At 33.2% G+C, this 17,763-nt stretch overlaps 4 protein-coding genes across 4 annotated transcripts; all 4 read right to left on the bottom strand.

Annotated features, from left to right (window-relative positions):
• Positions 1 to 1,212: 1,212 nt before the first annotated feature.
• Positions 1,213 to 2,299, bottom strand: LOC108569650 (pathogenesis-related protein 5-like). The gene is made up of 3 exons (XM_017931282.1): positions 2,141 to 2,299; positions 1,656 to 1,883; positions 1,213 to 1,597 (listed from the first exon to the last, which is right to left on the bottom strand). The coding sequence occupies exons 1-3, from the start codon at positions 2,228 to 2,230 to the stop codon at positions 1,277 to 1,279; spliced, it is 639 nt and encodes a 212-aa protein (XP_017786771.1). The 5' UTR covers positions 2,231 to 2,299; the 3' UTR covers positions 1,213 to 1,276.
• A 2,091-nt stretch (positions 2,300 to 4,390) lies between these two features.
• LOC108569647 (pathogenesis-related protein 5-like) lies at positions 4,391 to 5,376 on the bottom strand. The gene is made up of 3 exons (XM_017931279.1): positions 5,192 to 5,376; positions 4,867 to 5,091; positions 4,391 to 4,815 (listed from the first exon to the last, which is right to left on the bottom strand). The coding sequence occupies exons 1-3, from the start codon at positions 5,357 to 5,359 to the stop codon at positions 4,492 to 4,494; spliced, it is 717 nt and encodes a 238-aa protein (XP_017786768.1). The 5' UTR covers positions 5,360 to 5,376; the 3' UTR covers positions 4,391 to 4,491.
• A 907-nt stretch (positions 5,377 to 6,283) lies between these two features.
• On the bottom strand, positions 6,284 to 7,226 carry LOC108569646 (pathogenesis-related protein 5-like). Its single transcript, XM_017931278.1, has 3 exons — positions 7,014 to 7,226; positions 6,729 to 6,953; positions 6,284 to 6,670 (listed from the first exon to the last, which is right to left on the bottom strand). Exons 1-3 carry the CDS (start codon positions 7,179 to 7,181, stop codon positions 6,347 to 6,349), a joined length of 717 nt encoding a protein of 238 aa, XP_017786767.1. The 5' UTR covers positions 7,182 to 7,226; the 3' UTR covers positions 6,284 to 6,346.
• A 1,824-nt stretch (positions 7,227 to 9,050) lies between these two features.
• On the bottom strand, positions 9,051 to 10,161 carry LOC108569649 (pathogenesis-related protein 5-like). The gene is made up of 3 exons (XM_017931281.1): positions 9,752 to 10,161; positions 9,472 to 9,696; positions 9,051 to 9,414 (listed from the first exon to the last, which is right to left on the bottom strand). Exons 1-3 carry the CDS (start codon positions 9,911 to 9,913, stop codon positions 9,091 to 9,093), a joined length of 711 nt encoding a protein of 236 aa, XP_017786770.1. The 5' UTR covers positions 9,914 to 10,161; the 3' UTR covers positions 9,051 to 9,090.
• Between the last annotated feature and the right edge of the window lie 7,602 nt (positions 10,162 to 17,763).

Below are 17,763 nucleotides of genomic sequence, written 5' to 3'. Positions count from 1 at the left end.
TGGATATCCTGCATTCCGGAATTAAAAGTAAAGTTTGTTTTAGACCATTTAGTCTAAATATTTAGTATTTTTAAATGCATTATCAAATGCATTATGAAAAACTGAAACAAATTTATATAAATATTGTATTATTTTTTAAAGACTTACAAGAATATCTCGAATATATATATATAAGCTCATTGCTGAAATCAAAGTCTAATAATACGATACTCCTGTATAGAATTATATTTAATAAATTATATAATTGTAATACATCATGTTTTTAAATATTCTTAAATCTTAAACGAAATAAATTTAGAATTTGTAACAAATTCACAATTATTGTATACTCAGGTATTTTAAAAGTAAACTATTTTTGATCAATCTATGTATACATAAGGGTATCTATGATGTTTTTTTTGAGAACTAAACATTAATCAAACCCTACTAATCGAAATCAAGTTACCAAACCAATAGACAAACAAGAGTAACGTTTTTTAATATGTTGATGGAACATTGTATTCTACTTTGTGTGGTATACTTATATTGGCACATACGAGAAATTTCATGAATATCAGATGATGTCTCCTTATGACAACGTTTAATACACCTTTCTTAATATGTTGTCTTAAATATGTTGTACTTTAAGGTGTTTACTTCGATAAGGCATTATCGTCGTACACATTGTTTACTATTAATGTATTTTTGACAAGTGTCCTTGTCTGTGTACAATTATCTGTTTTAATTACAGTTCAATTACAACAATTTTGTGTAATTTCTTTAATCTTTAAAGTGTTTACAAAAACTTATCATTTGTTGTTCATATCATTATTATGTTTGTTTATTTCTTATTACATTTTGATAGTTGCAATTTGAAAAATAAATTTGGAATTTCGTTTTATTCTTCTGAATTTACATAAACCTTTTTTGGTATATTATTTATAAAAATAATAGATTGTATTTGTATAATTTCAAGTATTTCTCAGTTAGAATGATTTGTATTTTTTTTTATAATTGAAATTATTTTCGATAATGCTGAGCTTAAAAAGATGTTAAAGGATTTACCATTGTAGCTGCTTTTGTAGGTGTTTCTAAGAAGGTAATAATTGTTGTTAAATTTATATGAATTTTTCACTTTGAAGACTCAATAAATTACGGAAATTTAATTAATTTCGTATAGGTTATAGGTAAAAATAAGTAACAGTTGGTGCTCATGTTATATAATTTGCACTACATCTAATAATCAATTAATTAATTTAAAAATAAAAGGTTAATAGTGTTTTTAATGTAAAAATTCTCATCCGAATGTGATTCTATAACTGTTGGCAATGCAAGTCTTCAAGCTGGTTTTATCATCGTAGGCGTAGCTGTATGCATCTGGACAATTGTCCTTGAAGAACTTCGCTGAATTAAGCTTCCATTTGTTAGGATCACAAGCTTGTGCGCTATTAAAGGATCCTCTGCAGCAATACTCGTCCGTATTGTACTTCACGCAAGAACTATCGCATCCTACGGTTCCTCCACTTCCGCTCTTCTTCAACTCGTTGGGGCAGTTGTTGTTCAAAGTATTCGGACAATGAAGAACATTGCAATCTCCGTTTCCATTTTCAGGTTCGATCTGTGTTAATATAAAAAAAAGTTAACATCAAATAAAATTTCTTGCAATTTGAAATTACTTTGACGCCGACGTTGAAACCGTCGACCAAAGAGATATCGTAGTAGTCTTTGCCATCATCATGCGCTCTCAATTTGAATTCGGCCAAGGTTGCAGGTGGAACTCCACCACTGTTTCCGCACTGCAATTTGTTGCCGCAATCGCCTGTTTCGCAGTGCTGGTTACCGGAGTTACACCAGGTCCTCGCCCATATTCTTCCTTCCCAATTATCAGGAGCATTCACTGTTTTCTAGCACAAAAGAATAATCATTTATAAATACTAATTTGTTTTTAAAAATAATGAAATTTTTGAAAAGACCGAAAATAAAAATGCTGGACAAATTATTATATTTGAGTTGTGTTTTAAAAAGTTTTTGTAAGCACTGAAAATTGAAAACTGCAAGTTATAATTGTGGTCCAGTTTTTGGAAATACTGAACAAAAAAATATTCAAAGGTCGGTTTTAGTTTTAAGCCCTAATTAAATAAATAAGTTTAAATTGAGTTACCTCCTGTTGAGCTCCAAGAACAAATCCACCTCCCTCCAAAGGCGGTTGATTGTTGCTGGACAAGATTCCGATCCAGGTGTCACCACCCATGACGTTCTTGATTTTAAATTGGACCGCGTGGATTGCTCCAACGAGGAGTACGCAAATTACAAAAACCGAATGCATGTTGTTCACTTTCTTATAAAGATGACTGGAAACGTCGATGCTTTTTTATACTTGAGCGATGGAATTTTTACTTGAAGAATTTGTCATTCGCATTTTTTAATTATCGTATATTATACTAAAAAATATTTACTTAATGTTACCTTTTCAGAAATTATGGCAATTGTTTTAAAGTATTCCCGATAGTATATATCACTATACTTGTTTGTTTTGAAATAACTAACATTTAAAGTAATAAAAATTTAATTTTATTATTGCTTAAACAAACTCGTTTTTAAGTGAATATTTACCATAGCGCATACAATTTTCGAAATTTCATACTTTAGCTATTCATAATTTAAAATTATAAATTTAAATTTTTCTTACAAATGACAATTAATCAATAAAACTAAATTGATTTGGTGCAAAGGGCTACTGACTATAGATTTTTCTGCGCAGTAATTCGGGAACGTCAACGGAATGCTTTTATTTGCTTTAAAAACTTATTATTTGATATACAAAGATTTCAAGGTAATTTAATATTTTAATTCGTCGTATAATTATTTTCTAAACTGTAGATATACAATTTTATTGTTTACCTTATAAAATAAGTATTTTTTAGCGTAAGACTATTTTGAAACAATAAACACAATACTTGAAGATATCTAAATTTGTCTACGTTAATCGAGAGATAAGATTGTCTGCTGAAGATGCCTCAAAGTACAAGTTTAGTTAAATTATTAGATGATAAATCGTTGAGAAACGAAATAAAAATATCGTAATATTTCACAAGGAATATTAGAATTCTGCAAAAAGCAAAAATGTATATGAAAACATGAAGGGAGGTGGAGTTAAAGAAAAAGAAAGCGAAAACGGTAAAGTTTTACGACGTTTGGGATGGTGAAGAGTGGCTGGTTGCAAAGGTGGAGGAAAGCTCGGGAAAGCTCTCTACTAATGTAGCGGCTGAAAATGATGGTTGAATTTCAAGTTTTCCACCTTTCCTTTAAATGCAACTATTCATCACTTACAGTGTACGTGACTGTATATATATGTATATACGTACGTACGTAACCTGCCTACTCTCCACTGTTTCTCCACGATTCTGCATATGGAAATAATTGGAAATGACACGTCATTTGTTTACTAGCGATCCTTTTTTTTTTTTCGAAATATTAATATCAGAATACACCAAAAAATAACTTTGTTATTATTTGAATGTTAATTACACTCTCGTGTTATTTATTTTTCGAACAATCAATGGAAAACATAATTTTTTACAGTAAATACATCGAAAATTGTACTGAAAACATCACGTGAAATTTGACATCCGAATGCAACAAAGGGCGCAATTATCGGTTTATTATAGATTTAAATTGTATTCGATATTTACCGATAGAAAATTGTATAATCAATGATGTATATTATGTAGAATACGTTGAATGCATGTATGTACATATAAATCATAAATTATTATGTTACAAATGTGTGTCGCAGTCCACACACGTGACACAAATATGTCATTATGTCAACGTGTTAGAATGGAAAGCGTCGATAACAGCCGTCGAAACCGGAACATTTAAATCACATTTAATTAAATTAAATTTATTCCCAAAATTTTGTTGTAAATAGTTCGAGAAATTGAAAGTTAAAATTTTTAGATTTCCGAAATTATTCAATAAAATTTTTGAAAAGAAAGAAATAGATTTAGTTTAATTAACTAGACTTAGTTAATTTTGATTGAAATTTATTTTTATTTTAATAATTTTATATGAAAATAAATACAAAGCAGTAAATATTAATACTTTGTTTAAAATACGGAATGTTTTTTTTTTATTTAGAATAAGAATTTTGTTGTAGAAAAATATAACAATTGATAAATAAGTAAATGCCTTATAAAAAAAATATGATGAAAATATACAGTAAATTAATCAAATTCTGTTATTGGAAATAGATAAACTTAAAAAAAGATTAAACTGTAGAAAAATTGTAACCGATAAATATAGATATAAGCAATTTTATGTAAAATATTTGTTTACTGTTATTGTGTGTTTTTCCAAAATGGAATCGCGAACTTTGGAGGTCAAGGTTAAAAATCGATATGCATAATTATTAACATTATTTGTGCTGATTTGGTAGTTTCAATAGACGTTTTATTAACAAGGAATGTACTATATTAGTTTTTTTTTTAAATTATAATTAATATTTAGCAATTATCCAAAGGTAATTTGGTAAACTGAAGCGATACAGGTGAAGGTGTTGTTGATTTCATCGTAGTTATAGCTAACGACGTTAGGGCAATGCGATTTAAAGTAGGACGCGGAATTCGCAATCCAGGTGCCCGAGTCGCAAGTGTGAGGACGTCTTTCTTGTTCTTCACACATGAATTGGTCAATATCCAACTTGGAGCGAGAACTGTAACATCCGACAGTTTGTCCGGCAGATCCTTCTAGCCTCAAAGAAGAAGGGCAATACTTGTTCAAATCGAAACTGCAACCTGTGCTTCGACAATTTCCTTTACTTGCAATAGGTTCAATCTTAAAATGATCATTTAAATATCTGGATTAACATAGAAATATAATAGTTACTTTAGTTATCACGTTGAATCCATCTATAAGGGAGACGCTGTACTTATCTTTTCCTTCGTTTTCGCGTAGATGGATCTTTGCATAAGTTGCGGGTCCAACAGCATCATTACCTTGACACTCCAATTTATTATCACAATGCCCTGTTTTGCAAATCTTGGTTATTGGATTGCATCCAGTTCGAGCCCAGAATTCCCCGCTCCATTTTTCATCCGATTGCAGTATTCTCTAAAAATAAAAGCAAACTATTATTTTGAGAAATTTGGTCTTTTGGTCGCTTTGTGACTAATAAATATTATTATCATTATTAAATTAGAAATGTGATTACCTCTTCGTTTGATTTCAATTCGAAACCACCGTTTGTCAAATGTGGGTGACCAGCATAACCTAGAATTCCCACCCAGATGGTATCTGGAAGATTATTTTTAATCCGAAAGTCTATACATCCGACGTTCACAATGAGCAAAACTGTGGTTGTAAATAATAACATTTTCATTTATACATCGATATTTCAATAGTACTGGTGTTTTTATACTCTACCATGAGATGATAACATTTTAATTGATAATTTGTTATTCATATTTTTTTTTCATTTTTGTAAATAGATTAATATTTCGATAATTTAGTAATATTCAAATAAACACATCTCTAGTTTCGTGTCGCAGTATAAGAACCCATTGTCTATGCGTTGGAGCGCAACAAAAAAAAACTATTGCCTGGAGTGCTTGAGCAACCACACCTGATCAAATAACATTGTATTCAAATGTCCAGGACATGCACTCATTCAGGAAACTTCTGGGGTGAAGGGAGCCTCACTGGCCGCTTGAGAGTGAAATAAGGCAGCAGTACAATTGGTAGTTAGAATTGGATAGCTGTAGATGCCAGGACTGTAACGAAGACTTCTCTACTCGCCACACTCGAGATTAATGACATATATTTATGAATCTATTGATAGAAACTTATTTAAAATCATTTTCGAGATGACATTTTGTATTTAAAAAAATAAATAAAAAACAATTTAAATATATAAAGTATATTTTATTTATTGTATTTTATTTGTTTCTTATTTATTACATTTTTATTTTTTAATTATAATAATCTGAAAATGCTCGATTTTTTTTTATTAATTTACAAAAACTTTTAAGTTATTGGCTCACGAATTCACAAATTGAATTTGTTTTACTGGAGTTTGTATAATTGATTTAAAATAATATATAAGAAAAATAAAGTAATAGAAAATTACTGTAACCAAAAATTAATAAAATTGCTTCTTGAAAATTATTTAAATGCGATTTCATATAAGTTGTTTAAATATTATACTTAAATGTAATATGGAAATTTATGTTTAAATAAAAATAATTTATTTTATTACTCATTTTGTTATTTATTGTGCTAAAAAAATATTCATCTTGAATTTTGATAGTTTATCTACACTTAAAAAAAATGTTTATTGGAAAGTATTAAGTCATATGTTTTCGGTTGTTTAACCAAAGGTGACTCTGTAAGCATTTGCGACGCAGGTGAAGGTGCTTGTAGCATCGTCGTAGGCGTAGGAGTAAGCGTCAGGGCAGTTGGATTTGAAGTACGAGGCGGAATTGGATTGCCAGGTTGCAGGATTGCAGGACTGCGGTTGTCCGAACTGTCCTCTGCAGCAGTACTGGTCTGTATTGAACTTGGAGCAGGCACTGTAACAGGCGATGGTGTAGCCTGCAGAACCTGTTAGCCTCAGCGGACCCGGGCAGTTAGGGTTCAAGTCGCGATTACATCCGACCGTCCTGCAACTTCCTCGGCCTCCCAGAGGTTGGATCTACAAGAACATAATGATATTTCAGTAAATTGCATCAATTGACATCTTCGGCATTTACCTTTGCAACTACGTTGAACCCATCCACCAAAGAGATGTCGTAGAAATCTTGTCCTTCGTGACCACGCAGAGTGATCTCCGCCAACGTCACAGGAGGCACACCTCCGGCCCCGTTGCACTCCAGTCTGTTACCGCAATCCCCAGTCTCGCAATGCCTCGAATTCGGGTTGCACCAGGTCCTGGCCCAAAACCTCCCAGCCCATCTCTCATCGGAATGCACGGATTTCTACATAAACCCAGCAGACCTGATAAACTGAACTAATCAAATTTAACCAACAATATTTACCTGTTCGTTCTGGTTCAGCACAAATCCACCGTTTGCCAGTGGAGGTTTTCCATTGTTACCCAAAATTCCCACCCAAATTGGACCGGGCAAATTATTCTTGATTTGAAATTCTACACTTTGGACGCTCGCGACGAGCAAGATAGCAACAACTGCGAATAACATTTTCATGTTGCATGTGTGTCGTATTATACGACGGCTCGGCCTATTTATACGTATGCTTCTTGTATCGTCGTGTCACCGGATTTTTGGATTTAACGAATAGCGGATTTTCCAGGGCATCTCGCGATATTCTCGGGTTTCCCTCATCTTTTTAATTTCATGAAATAAATTACAGCATAAACAATTCGCAAATGTGAACGTGCAATTTTTATCATATAAAAATTGTTATTGGATTACACGACCCGTGACATGCGAATCGACGAAGAAAAACAACGTCAAGGACGATTCATATAATTAATATAATTTCTGGAAATATTATTTTTTCATGTTCTAAATCTGCATTCGATATTTGCATTAACGTTTCTATATAAAAAAAATTGTACAATAATTATCCATTTTTTTTAAGTTTAATTTATTCTGTAAATGAGATGCACTGTTTTCAAAATCTTATTTTGATATTTTATTTATCGTTTTTATCACGAAATATTCTTTTTGTGATTTATAAGAAAATAGATAAACCATCAGAACTTAAAATATATATTTTTTTTTGTACAAATAAATATCAAATATGAGTAATAAATTAAATTATCTTTAATTATACATAAATTTACTTATAACATGCAAGCAAATATAACATTTAGACAATTATTATATTAAACCAGATTTATATTATTTTCAATAATTAATTTTAATATGTTTTGTTTATAATCAGAGTAAATTTTCACTTTAATTTAATTTGTTTATTGTATCGTTTCTTATCTTAGCTATATTTATTACAAACATATGCAATAATTATCTATTTGATAATTAAATGTTTTATATTTCTGCAAAAGAATTTATAAACATTCAAAATTCCTGATTATAGTAATAAGTAAACATTTACTATTATAATTTTTATCTTAAAACTAATATTTATATGGAATGATTATCGATTTACATTATTATCATAATTAAGCTTATAATTTTAGTAAGTAATAATTAATTGCTCATTAATAACACATTTAATAGACGTAAACAATTTCAAGGTTAACTTATATCTTCTGCATATAATAAATACATTTTGTTACATAATTAAATCTGATATCATCTAGTTATATAAGTACACAATATTTTAGTTTTTAAATTTGAAAGAATCTATTGGAAATATTTTTTAAATTATCAAAATGCATTTCATATTTTTTGTAACTTGTTGACCATTTTTCAGATAAATTATAATGCAAATTCAAGTGATAAAATATTTAAATATTCAATAAGAAAGTAAAAAACATGAAATTATTAGAAAATTGTGTCACGAAATACACGCCTGCCTAGTCTGCGTTACGGTAGAGTTAGAACAATACTTAAATGTGAACGAAAAAAAGTACATTTTCAATTACAAAATAAATAAATATAATCATAAAAAGCCACAAATCTTTATTAATTTTTTTTTTAAATGTCCAAATACTAAATTGCAACTAAGCGATATACGAGCAATTTACTTGTGTACTTAGATAAAAAAAAGTTTTACGTAACATTAAAATGGTTAAAAAGTCTGATAATATTAAAATTTATCTATGTTCATTTGTATTTTTCAAACTTATCCCATTTGCAACACAAATATCAATTTACAAAATTAGATAAAATTAAGTAATAGTAATAATAATAATATTTATTGAAATAGTAAAATTACAAAATAAAAAAAAATCAATACAATAATATAAATATCATAAATCAAAAAAAGTCAACTGCTTCAAAGGGCTATTGACCATAGGTATTTCTGTCCCTAAGTAATAGTATTTTGTCTGTTTTATTAATTACAACCTTGAAAAAAACTTTAGTATTCATATAATTATAAAATTTATACTAAAATAATATTAATTAAACAATAAAAATACAAACTTAAGTCATTAAAAATATTAAATCTTAAGCTTTTGGTGGTTTATCCAAAGGTTACTCTGTAAGCAGAAGAGATGCATGTGAAGGTGCTAGTGGCATCGTCGTAAGCGTAAGAGTAGGCGTCTTTGCAATGGGATTTGAAGTACGTGGCAGAGTTAGACTTCCAACCAGAAGGTTTACACGTCTGCGGTTTTCCGTAGCGTCCTCTGCAGCAGTACTGGTCGGTGTTGAACTTGGAGCAAGCGCTGTAACAGGCGATGGTATGTCCCGAAGATCCTCTCAACCTCAATGAAGCTGGGCAGTTCTTGTTCAGATCATAGTTGCATCCCACTGTTCGACAATTTCCTTTACCTCCCAACGGTTGAATCTAAAAATGTCACCAGATTTTCTCCACACATTTTTATTAGATACAAGATGGATTTACCTTTGCAACCACATTGAAACCATCCACCAAAGAGATGTCGTAGAAATCTTGTCCTCCGTGTCCACGCAGTGTGATCTCCGCTAAAGTAACGGGTGGTGCTCCACCAGCCCCACGACATTCCAATCTGTTACCGCAATCCCCCGTTTGACAGTGCTTCGATTTTGGATCGCACCACGTCCTGGCCCAGAACCTTCCAGCCCACCTGTCATCCGAATGCACTGATTTCTAAATAATATCGTTAATTATCACTTTCACAAAATATAAATCAATAATTAATGACCTGTTGGTTCCTATTCAACACAAATCCTCCATTCGCCAAGGGAGGTTTTCCATTGTTACCTAAAATTCCCACCCAAATCGGACCCGGCAAATTGTTCCTGATCTGAAACTGAACACATTCGACGCTCGCAACGAGCAAAATCGTACTTGCAAACAGCAACATTTTTGTGTGTGTATATTTCGGATTATCCCAGAAAGGACTTTTATACCTGCGTTTTTTTTCAATTTAACAAACAGGTTTTTTTTCTCTCTAGATTATGCGCACAAAATGATTTCTACGTATCCGTGTTTATTTATGTTTTCCCACATTAATATCATTTAACTTGAATATTTAATTGAATATTCCATCGAGCGTAAAACGAAAGCTGTATTATTTGTATTTGCTAATAACGTATTTTGTTAAAAATGATTGATTAATGAATGGGATATTTCTCATCATACGAATTGATTATAGCTTGAGAAATCAAGGTTAATTTATCCATAATAAATTTTTGCATGTTATTTTTTTCTGCATTTCTGAAGTTAATTGTGTGATTTTAATGTTAAACATTTTTATAAATTAAATAATTTGCGGGATTTTAATTTTTACATTTTCATAATCTTTCTGTAATTTTGCAGGTTTTTTTTTATGAAAATGAATGCGGAAACATCTTCGTTTGTTTGTGTATATGATTTTTTAATATAATAGCATTACTTTGTCACAAATAATCATATTTTTTTCTGTACATAATTTTCTATGAAGATAATGGAGATAATTTAATGTTTACTGTTTACAGATTTTTTTTTGCAATATTACATGTTTATGTATGAATATATTTGCTTCAATTTTGATATAAGCATGAAATGTTAGCGTTTTCGATTATGAAAATTGCACGTTATTTTTGGGGGAATAATAGTGGAGCGTAAGAATGGGAGGGGGAGCTTATGCAAATACGATTACTCGAGACGAAATTCAGTTTGCCATCGATTATGGATATATCGATGGGGCAAGATGCAGAAAAGAGGCGACGAAATTGGAGTAAATAGAGCGCCGGAGGAAATGGGCCGAAGCGTTTGCATTTTTACCATTTTTTTTTTCATGTACATGAAAATCAATATATGTACAATATATATAGAAAAGTTTCCTGAAGAAACTTGTAAGTAAATTGACTCTTCGATTAAGTTTTGAATGTTATTAATCGATTATTTATTACATCAAATGACAACAAATAAAATTGTTACAGAAATTACGGCAATGTGACGAAGAATTAATATTTTTTTTTTATTTTTGATTATGATATTTGTAAGTAAATCTGCGTACAATTTACAAGCGTATATTTTTCCCCTAGAATGTTGTGTTTCCATTCCAATATTATCAAAATGTAAATAGTTTCAAACTTTGGAATTTGTATGATCTAATACTACGTGCAAATATCTCGTGAATGCAAACGTGCGTGATATTATTTTGTTTATGCTTTTCCAAATTAATGATGGAGCATCGAAAAATACTTCGCAGCAGTGCAATATTATTTCCATTGAAATATTTATAATATTTAAGTAAATAATTATCTACAGCGACAGCGAAAGACTATAATTTCAAAAAGAAAATTGCGTAATCCGTATTTTAAATGTCGTACAATCATAATTTATGCTAATTATCCGTCACGATAAATAACTAAAATGGAATGTGCAATAATAACAATTTGTAAGGTATAAACTATTAGTTGTAAAAATATGTTTGTGTTTGTTTGAGTAATTTCCAAAATTTGCTTTGCTCCAGTCAATTAATGAAAATTTTTCAATACCATTCATTTTTTAAATCTAAAGGATTTAATTATATAATTTTTTTAATACAATTTCAATACCTTTTAGTTTAATTTAGTTGATTATTTTATTTTATTTTTGACATCGTGTTTTCAAATTATTAATGGAAATCGAATTGATATAAACAAAATTCGTAGGATTTTATTAACTGGATTCAATTGATTTTGTTTGAATTCAGTCGAATAAATATTATAGATATACTTTATATTGAGTACAGCAATGCGAGGTACATAGTATGGCTTTGATCAGTGAGAATTAATTAGTTTAAATATTTCAAAAGTAACTAAAATTTAATGAAGCAAAAAAAAAATAGGTACATACAATTATTTTAATATACATAAATGATCATTGCACTGTCAAGTCTCTTTTTGTGATATTTATTTTTATACGGTTTTAAAATAGTTTCAAACAGAATTGATGAATCAATTAGAGAAATAGTGTTTCTCTCTCTATTGAATACATAATTTATAAAGTAAACAGGATTGAATTGAAATTGCGTTTCGGTGTAATTTGTGTGTGTATATAAAGTTTGCGGCAGTTTCGTGCGACGCAAAGATTATAAAGCAATAAAATAAACGTCGGCCTCTCGGAAATGCAGCGAAAATATAATAACAATATTTATAAATCGTAATATATTCGCTCGGATAATCGAGACGTGCAGAGTCTTACCTTGAACTACTTCCAGGTTTTCGTGCCGCAGCGAAATTACTTTTCTTTTACTTTATTTTGTCGAAACTGTACTTTCGTAAAGCAACATACGTTTGCAGCATAAAACACATATTCCGGTTTCATGGAATTATCCAATTTACATTTGTGAATGCATGAAAATTGCTGATGGTGACAGTTTGAATTTTTGAGTGTACAATTATAACTTTAAAATTATCCAATGTTTTCAATTTTTTTTTGGTACAAAATTGTATCAAATATTTCGAGAAATATTAATTATTAATTGGGTTCTAGATGATATTTTGTTCTATTTATTGAATCGATAATTAATAAATTTATTTACTGTGAAATTTTATTAATTAATTTTTGATAATGATTTCATCAACTATTTTTATATCTTTGAGATATATGTATGATCTCATGTATGATTTTAATATAAAATGTATTGTAAATAATTAGTTTCATTGAGCGGAAAGACTTAGGTCATAGCCCTTTGGTTACAATTGTGACTAATAAAGATTATTATAATAATAATATAAGAGTCGCATCGGATACGCGAACGAGAGCGGTTGGATTTTTGAGAGCTCCTAGTTTTATAGTGTGTCTTTGACGGTTAACTGAGATATTTGTGAAAAAAAAAATAAAGAGGAAGTCAGGTGAGGTGAGAAGACTTCGACGTCTTCAGGGAGAGACGCCGCACCGCAGATACGACATCCCACAGTGTGTGAGATGCCAGAGGTACAGACACACCAAAGGCTACTGCACTCTGAAGCCGCGCTGCGTGAAGTGCGGCCAGAACCACCTTACCACGGAGTGTAGGAAGGAGAAGTCAAGTGAAGCAAAGTGTGTACTGTGCAGCAGCAAACACCCTGCCAACTACAAGGGCTGTACAGTGTAAAAGTAAATGCAGAGTAGAAAATTCCCGAGATTGAAGGAAAACAATTGTTACCACCGACCAGTACGCCGTCTCAGCCTCAGCAGTCCCAACCGAAGGAATACTTAACGATAAAACCAGGTTTTTCCTACGCTGACGCAGCCAAAGACAGAACAAGTCGCAAAAACACGCAGCCCACAAGCGAAGAGCAAGTCAGACCACAACAGGACCCAGTAGCAAGGCTGGAGCTTACGATAGCTATTCGACAAAATCGACACGCTGCTGAATGTCGTGTTGACTCTCGTGTCGAAGTTGATGTAATGGCCCACACAATTCGCCTGATCCTGTGGAACGCCAACGGTTTAGCTCAGCATAACGACGAGCTGAACGCTTTCCTCGCCAACCAGAGGGTAGACGTGATGATGATTTCGGAGACGCATCTCACGGACAGGAGCTTTGTAACGTTTCCCAAATACACCCTGTACAGCACTAACTACCCGAACGGAACCGCGCACGTTTAAACACACCAAATTCTGAAATACGTCAGCGAACACCTGCAAGGTACGAGCGTGGTCGTGGATGACTGGGATGGTCAACTAACTATATCCGCAGTGTATTGCCCGCCGAAACATTCCATCAGACAGGAGCAGTTTAAGGACTTCTACGACACTGTCGGCCCAAGATTCATAGCAGGTGGTGACTACAACGCCAAGCACCAACAGTGGGGATCCAGACTTGCAACGCCTCAGGGTAGGCAGCTACTTAAGGCTATGAACAGCGGCAGACTGGATCACATCTCGACGGGGGAGGCAACGTGCTGGCTGTCGGACGTGAGTAAGATCCCGGACGTACTCGACATCTGCGTGACCAAGGGCATCTCGAGGAACTATCTGCAGGCCCAATTGTGTCTGGACCTCTCCTCAGATCACTCACCGGTTATCGTCATTCTGAATTCTGAGGTGTTCAGCAGGGAAGCGCCGCCATTTCTCTACAACAACCGTACCGACTGGGAACATTTCAGATTGCTGATGGAGTCTGAAATTGAACTAAAAATCCCACTGAAAACGGAGACGGATATCGATCGGGCTATAGAAGAACTGAACTGCTTAATCCATAGGTCGGCCTGGTCAGCAACACCTGCAACAGTCCAGAAAGCGGAAACACTGTCTTGCCTCTTTACAATTAAGAAAGCGATTGCCGAGAAGCGAAAACTCCGACGCATATGGCAGAGTAGCAGACTACCGATCGATAAAACCGTTCTCAACAGTGCAACGAAAGACCTCAAAGACATGCTGAGTAGATACAGAAACCAGAAGTTCCAAGACTACGTCGAAAATCTGTCCGCAACACCTGTGACGGACTACTCGCTATGGAAAGCCACTAGGTGCATCAATCGACCACAGACCCGAATTCCACCGATACGGAAGAGCGATGACAGCTGGTCGAGGAGTAGCAGAGAGAGGGCGAGCGTGTTCGCGGAACACTTTGCGAACGTGTTCCAACCCTTTCCGGATGAGACAACCGCTAACGAATCGGACGAGATCAGTGAATTTTTGGACGTTCCGTTCCAGATGTCACTCCCCATAGAACCCGTACGACCAGTTGAGGTGATGGATGTCATCAATGGGAACCTGCCCCCAGATCACACTGAACAACAAAATCGACAATTGGCCGACGATGCCAAATACTTGGGCTTGTTTTTGGATCGGTACTCACGTGGAAGAAGCACATCGCAATCAAAAGGAAGCAACTGGGCTTCAAGTTTGCAAAACTGTACTGGCTGAACGGCAAAAGATCTCTTCACACTGCCATTCCATAGCTCACCCATTTAAGAAAGTAATCTTCAAAGTTTTACAATGTTATATACAGTACACACTGCGGTACTTTTTTATGCGATTATTTTTATGCGATTTATGTAATCAAACCAATTCCAACGGCGTTGGCACCATTGTAATGTTTTCTATCTGTGTGCATATGTACAGCCTGCTCAAACGTTTTTGTAAGTCGATTTTGAAAAAAAATCATCACAAGAAGATGCGCATTTGGATTAACATGAGTAACAGTGAATTATGTATGTGCATTTTGAAAATTTCTCTATATGAGAAAATAAATGTTTTTAAAATGTTTCCATGTGCAATTTAATTATTTATTTTGGTGGATGCATTTTTTCATATATTTCGTAAATCTTTAACGTATTTTCGATTTTTTTTATGCGATGATAACAGCACCATTCGATGACAGGGAATTGGAACTACCGGTTGGAATTCAATATGCTGCAGCTGAGATTTAAGAAAATAAGTGATATATATGTGTGTGTCTTGATACAGAGCTGGCGGTGTATATCAGTGGTAGTGGGTGATTTTGCGGTGATTTGGAGGATGAGATGGGGTAGTTTGGGAGAAAGGTCGACGATTCGTTCCGGTTATACGGTCCGTGATGGTGGCTATTCGGTGAACGGGACGACGGCAAGAAAAATCCGTAGGCGATTGAGGAATCTGCATGAAATAGAAAGAGAGAAATGTGTGGTGTAGAGGGCGGAAAATGCACGATTGATTCCGTTCGAGGGTATATGTGGCGTTTGAAGTGAGGTAAACTGGCAGCTGCCGGGGCGTAATGATATTAAACCACTTTGGTGGCGAAATAAAGGGGGTGGCAGATGCGAGCGGGGGTGTATGATGATGGGGAAGAGGTGGCCTGTGATCTCTTACCTCGAACCAATTAATATAATAAATTCATTATTGATGGCTGCGTATGTAATTATCCAATCGGGGTTGAGTGAGGCACGGTTGAGATGTGAAGGTAAGGTTGTGGTGGGTAGAGAGATGTGCCTTCTCCTCCACTCATCTTACTTGGTGCAGCAAGCAGCATAAGCAGCAGCGCACTGTGTGTGCATTGAATTAGTTGGCGTCATTGAATTACGTCGCTGCGGCCCCCGCTTGTATAATACAACCGCCGCAGCCAACCTAATTCTATTAACAGCCACGTCTATGTTCATGCCATTAAAAGGTTTCACTTACGAAAACCTCCACCATAGACGAGATTTTAATTAGACCTCGATGACGGCGATAAATTCATTTGTATGCACGTGCTAGCAAGCAAGCAGCAATCGAACGGCGAAAGGGCAAACCACGTAAAATCCCTCTACCACCCCTAATGGAATGTACACAAATATCAATTTTCGCGACTAATTGCTCGAAGCATCCCGCTAAAATCACATTCGCAAAACAAAATTGACATAAATATAAACAATGATATGCTCTACACAATTTTACATTTTCCATTACCGGTGGCGCCTCTGGGGACTAGGAATTGTATATAGTTAGGAATCAATAGTCTAAATTTTAATAATAAAATTACTACCGCGGGAACCCACACATTTATTTGTAGTTGCAGTTTCTAGTTTCTCGCATTGATAATAGGTAACAGCTGGAATTTTGTAACCCATTAAAAATATAATGCGACCTGTAGGTTTAGAAACGCAGACATTCATTTACGTCTAACAATGTATTAGTTTCCAAACGATTTCCATTTATATTATTAATAATTGCTAGCGCCTCTTAGCGCTTATTAGCGCTTATCATTATATTTCATATGAAAATGAAATTAATATATAATACTTGTCAAAATAAATATATATGGTCTTGAGATTAAAGCATGGAACTGCTGCTTTAAGTATTGTATGTTATAGTGAGGAGTGTTAGAAGAGAGTAGGTAAATAAGTTCCATCTTGAACCAAACGATTTCCTTTTCAATTTGGCTTTTTGTCCAAAAAAATAAATGATCTCTGAAAAGAATGATACAACTCAAACTATAAATTAACAAAATATAAATGATTATCCAAAAATATAAATGAAATTGTCGGAAAGATTGGTCGATTGGTCATATTGTATGTTAAAATCCTCTGGTGATGTGATTCCTCTGATATGAATGGCAACTGTAGGGTCGAGTTTATAATTATATTACAATTAATACATTTAGGTCTAATATTTAATATTGATAGCGTCTTTGATTATTGGGAATTGCAACTACAGACTCGAATTTAGTATACAGATATTCCAAAATAGCAAACACAATTATGTTTTTGTGCGGTTTTTGTTCTTTTTATGTTTTGTATGTATTTAGTTCTTCGGTTAGTCCGGTTTTAAATAGGAATATTTGACGGAACCGATTACCCAGATTTATATCGAGTGCATCCACACTTGCATTAGTCTCATTATAGAAATGTATGATTACAGTTTTTTTGTATTGCTGGAACATCAGTTTTGGTACATGGGAATCCAAAGTTATTCCACTTTGAAATCCAAATATAGAATATATTTAAAAAATAAGTATTTACTATAGATGGGTTACTTTAACCCGAATTACACTCTAAGTACCTCTTCCCGCGGCTACTTTGGTACTAATGAATTAAATTACAATAGAATGGTCCATCCATAATTTACGAGTTAAGATAGTATATAAAATCTTTTTTCATAATAATTTTACATGATGGTAATGATGAATTAATAGTGTAAATTAAATAATTTAATTTACTTATTTCAAATATCATTTGTTGCTTTTGTATTTGTTTGGGAATGACTTAGTCTGTTGAGAATCGAAGGCGTTTAAATAATTCAATAAACCGATAGACGAAAGTAATAAATCCCAAACGGGTTTTCGCGTCAAAGTTT

Source organism: Nicrophorus vespilloides, unplaced genomic scaffold (genome assembly GCF_001412225.1).
Source record: "Nicrophorus vespilloides isolate i.1.1-1 unplaced genomic scaffold, Nicve_v1.0, whole genome shotgun sequence".
Taxonomy (NCBI): domain Eukaryota; kingdom Metazoa; phylum Arthropoda; class Insecta; order Coleoptera; family Silphidae; genus Nicrophorus; species Nicrophorus vespilloides.
This window is presented reverse-complemented; position numbering and strand designations above follow the sequence as displayed.

Bases quoted from the DNA above. Each gene is read 5' to 3' on its own strand.
- LOC108569650 (XM_017931282.1), bottom strand. From the start codon at position 2,230: ATGGGTGGTGACACCTGGATCGGAATCTTGTCCAGCAACAATCAACCG. The intron at 1,884-2,140 runs GTAACTCAATTT...CTTTTGTGCTAG, and splicing joins TTCTTGGAGCTCAACAGGAG to AAAACAGTGAATGCTCCTGA. The intron at 1,598-1,655 runs GTAATTTCAAAT...ATATTAACACAG, and splicing joins GTTTCAACGTCGGCGTCAAA to ATCGAACCTGAAAATGGAAA.
- LOC108569647 (XM_017931279.1), bottom strand. From the start codon at position 5,359: ATGAAAATGTTATTATTTACAACCACAGTTTTGCTCATTGTGAACGTC. The intron at 5,092-5,191 runs GTAATCACATTT...TTTTATTTTTAG, and splicing joins AATTGAAATCAAACGAAGAG to AGAATACTGCAATCGGATGA. The intron at 4,816-4,866 runs GTAACTATTATA...GATCATTTTAAG, and splicing joins GATTCAACGTGATAACTAAA to ATTGAACCTATTGCAAGTAA.
- LOC108569646 (XM_017931278.1), bottom strand. From the start codon at position 7,181: ATGAAAATGTTATTCGCAGTTGTTGCTATCTTGCTCGTCGCGAGCGTC. The intron at 6,954-7,013 runs GTAAATATTGTT...GGGTTTATGTAG, and splicing joins TGCTGAACCAGAACGAACAG to AAATCCGTGCATTCCGATGA. The intron at 6,671-6,728 runs GTAAATGCCGAA...ATGTTCTTGTAG, and splicing joins GGTTCAACGTAGTTGCAAAG to ATCCAACCTCTGGGAGGCCG.
- LOC108569649 (XM_017931281.1), bottom strand. From the start codon at position 9,913: ATGTTGCTGTTTGCAAGTACGATTTTGCTCGTTGCGAGCGTCGAATGT. The intron at 9,697-9,751 runs GTCATTAATTAT...GATATTATTTAG, and splicing joins TGTTGAATAGGAACCAACAG to AAATCAGTGCATTCGGATGA. The intron at 9,415-9,471 runs GTAAATCCATCT...TGACATTTTTAG, and splicing joins GTTTCAATGTGGTTGCAAAG to ATTCAACCGTTGGGAGGTAA.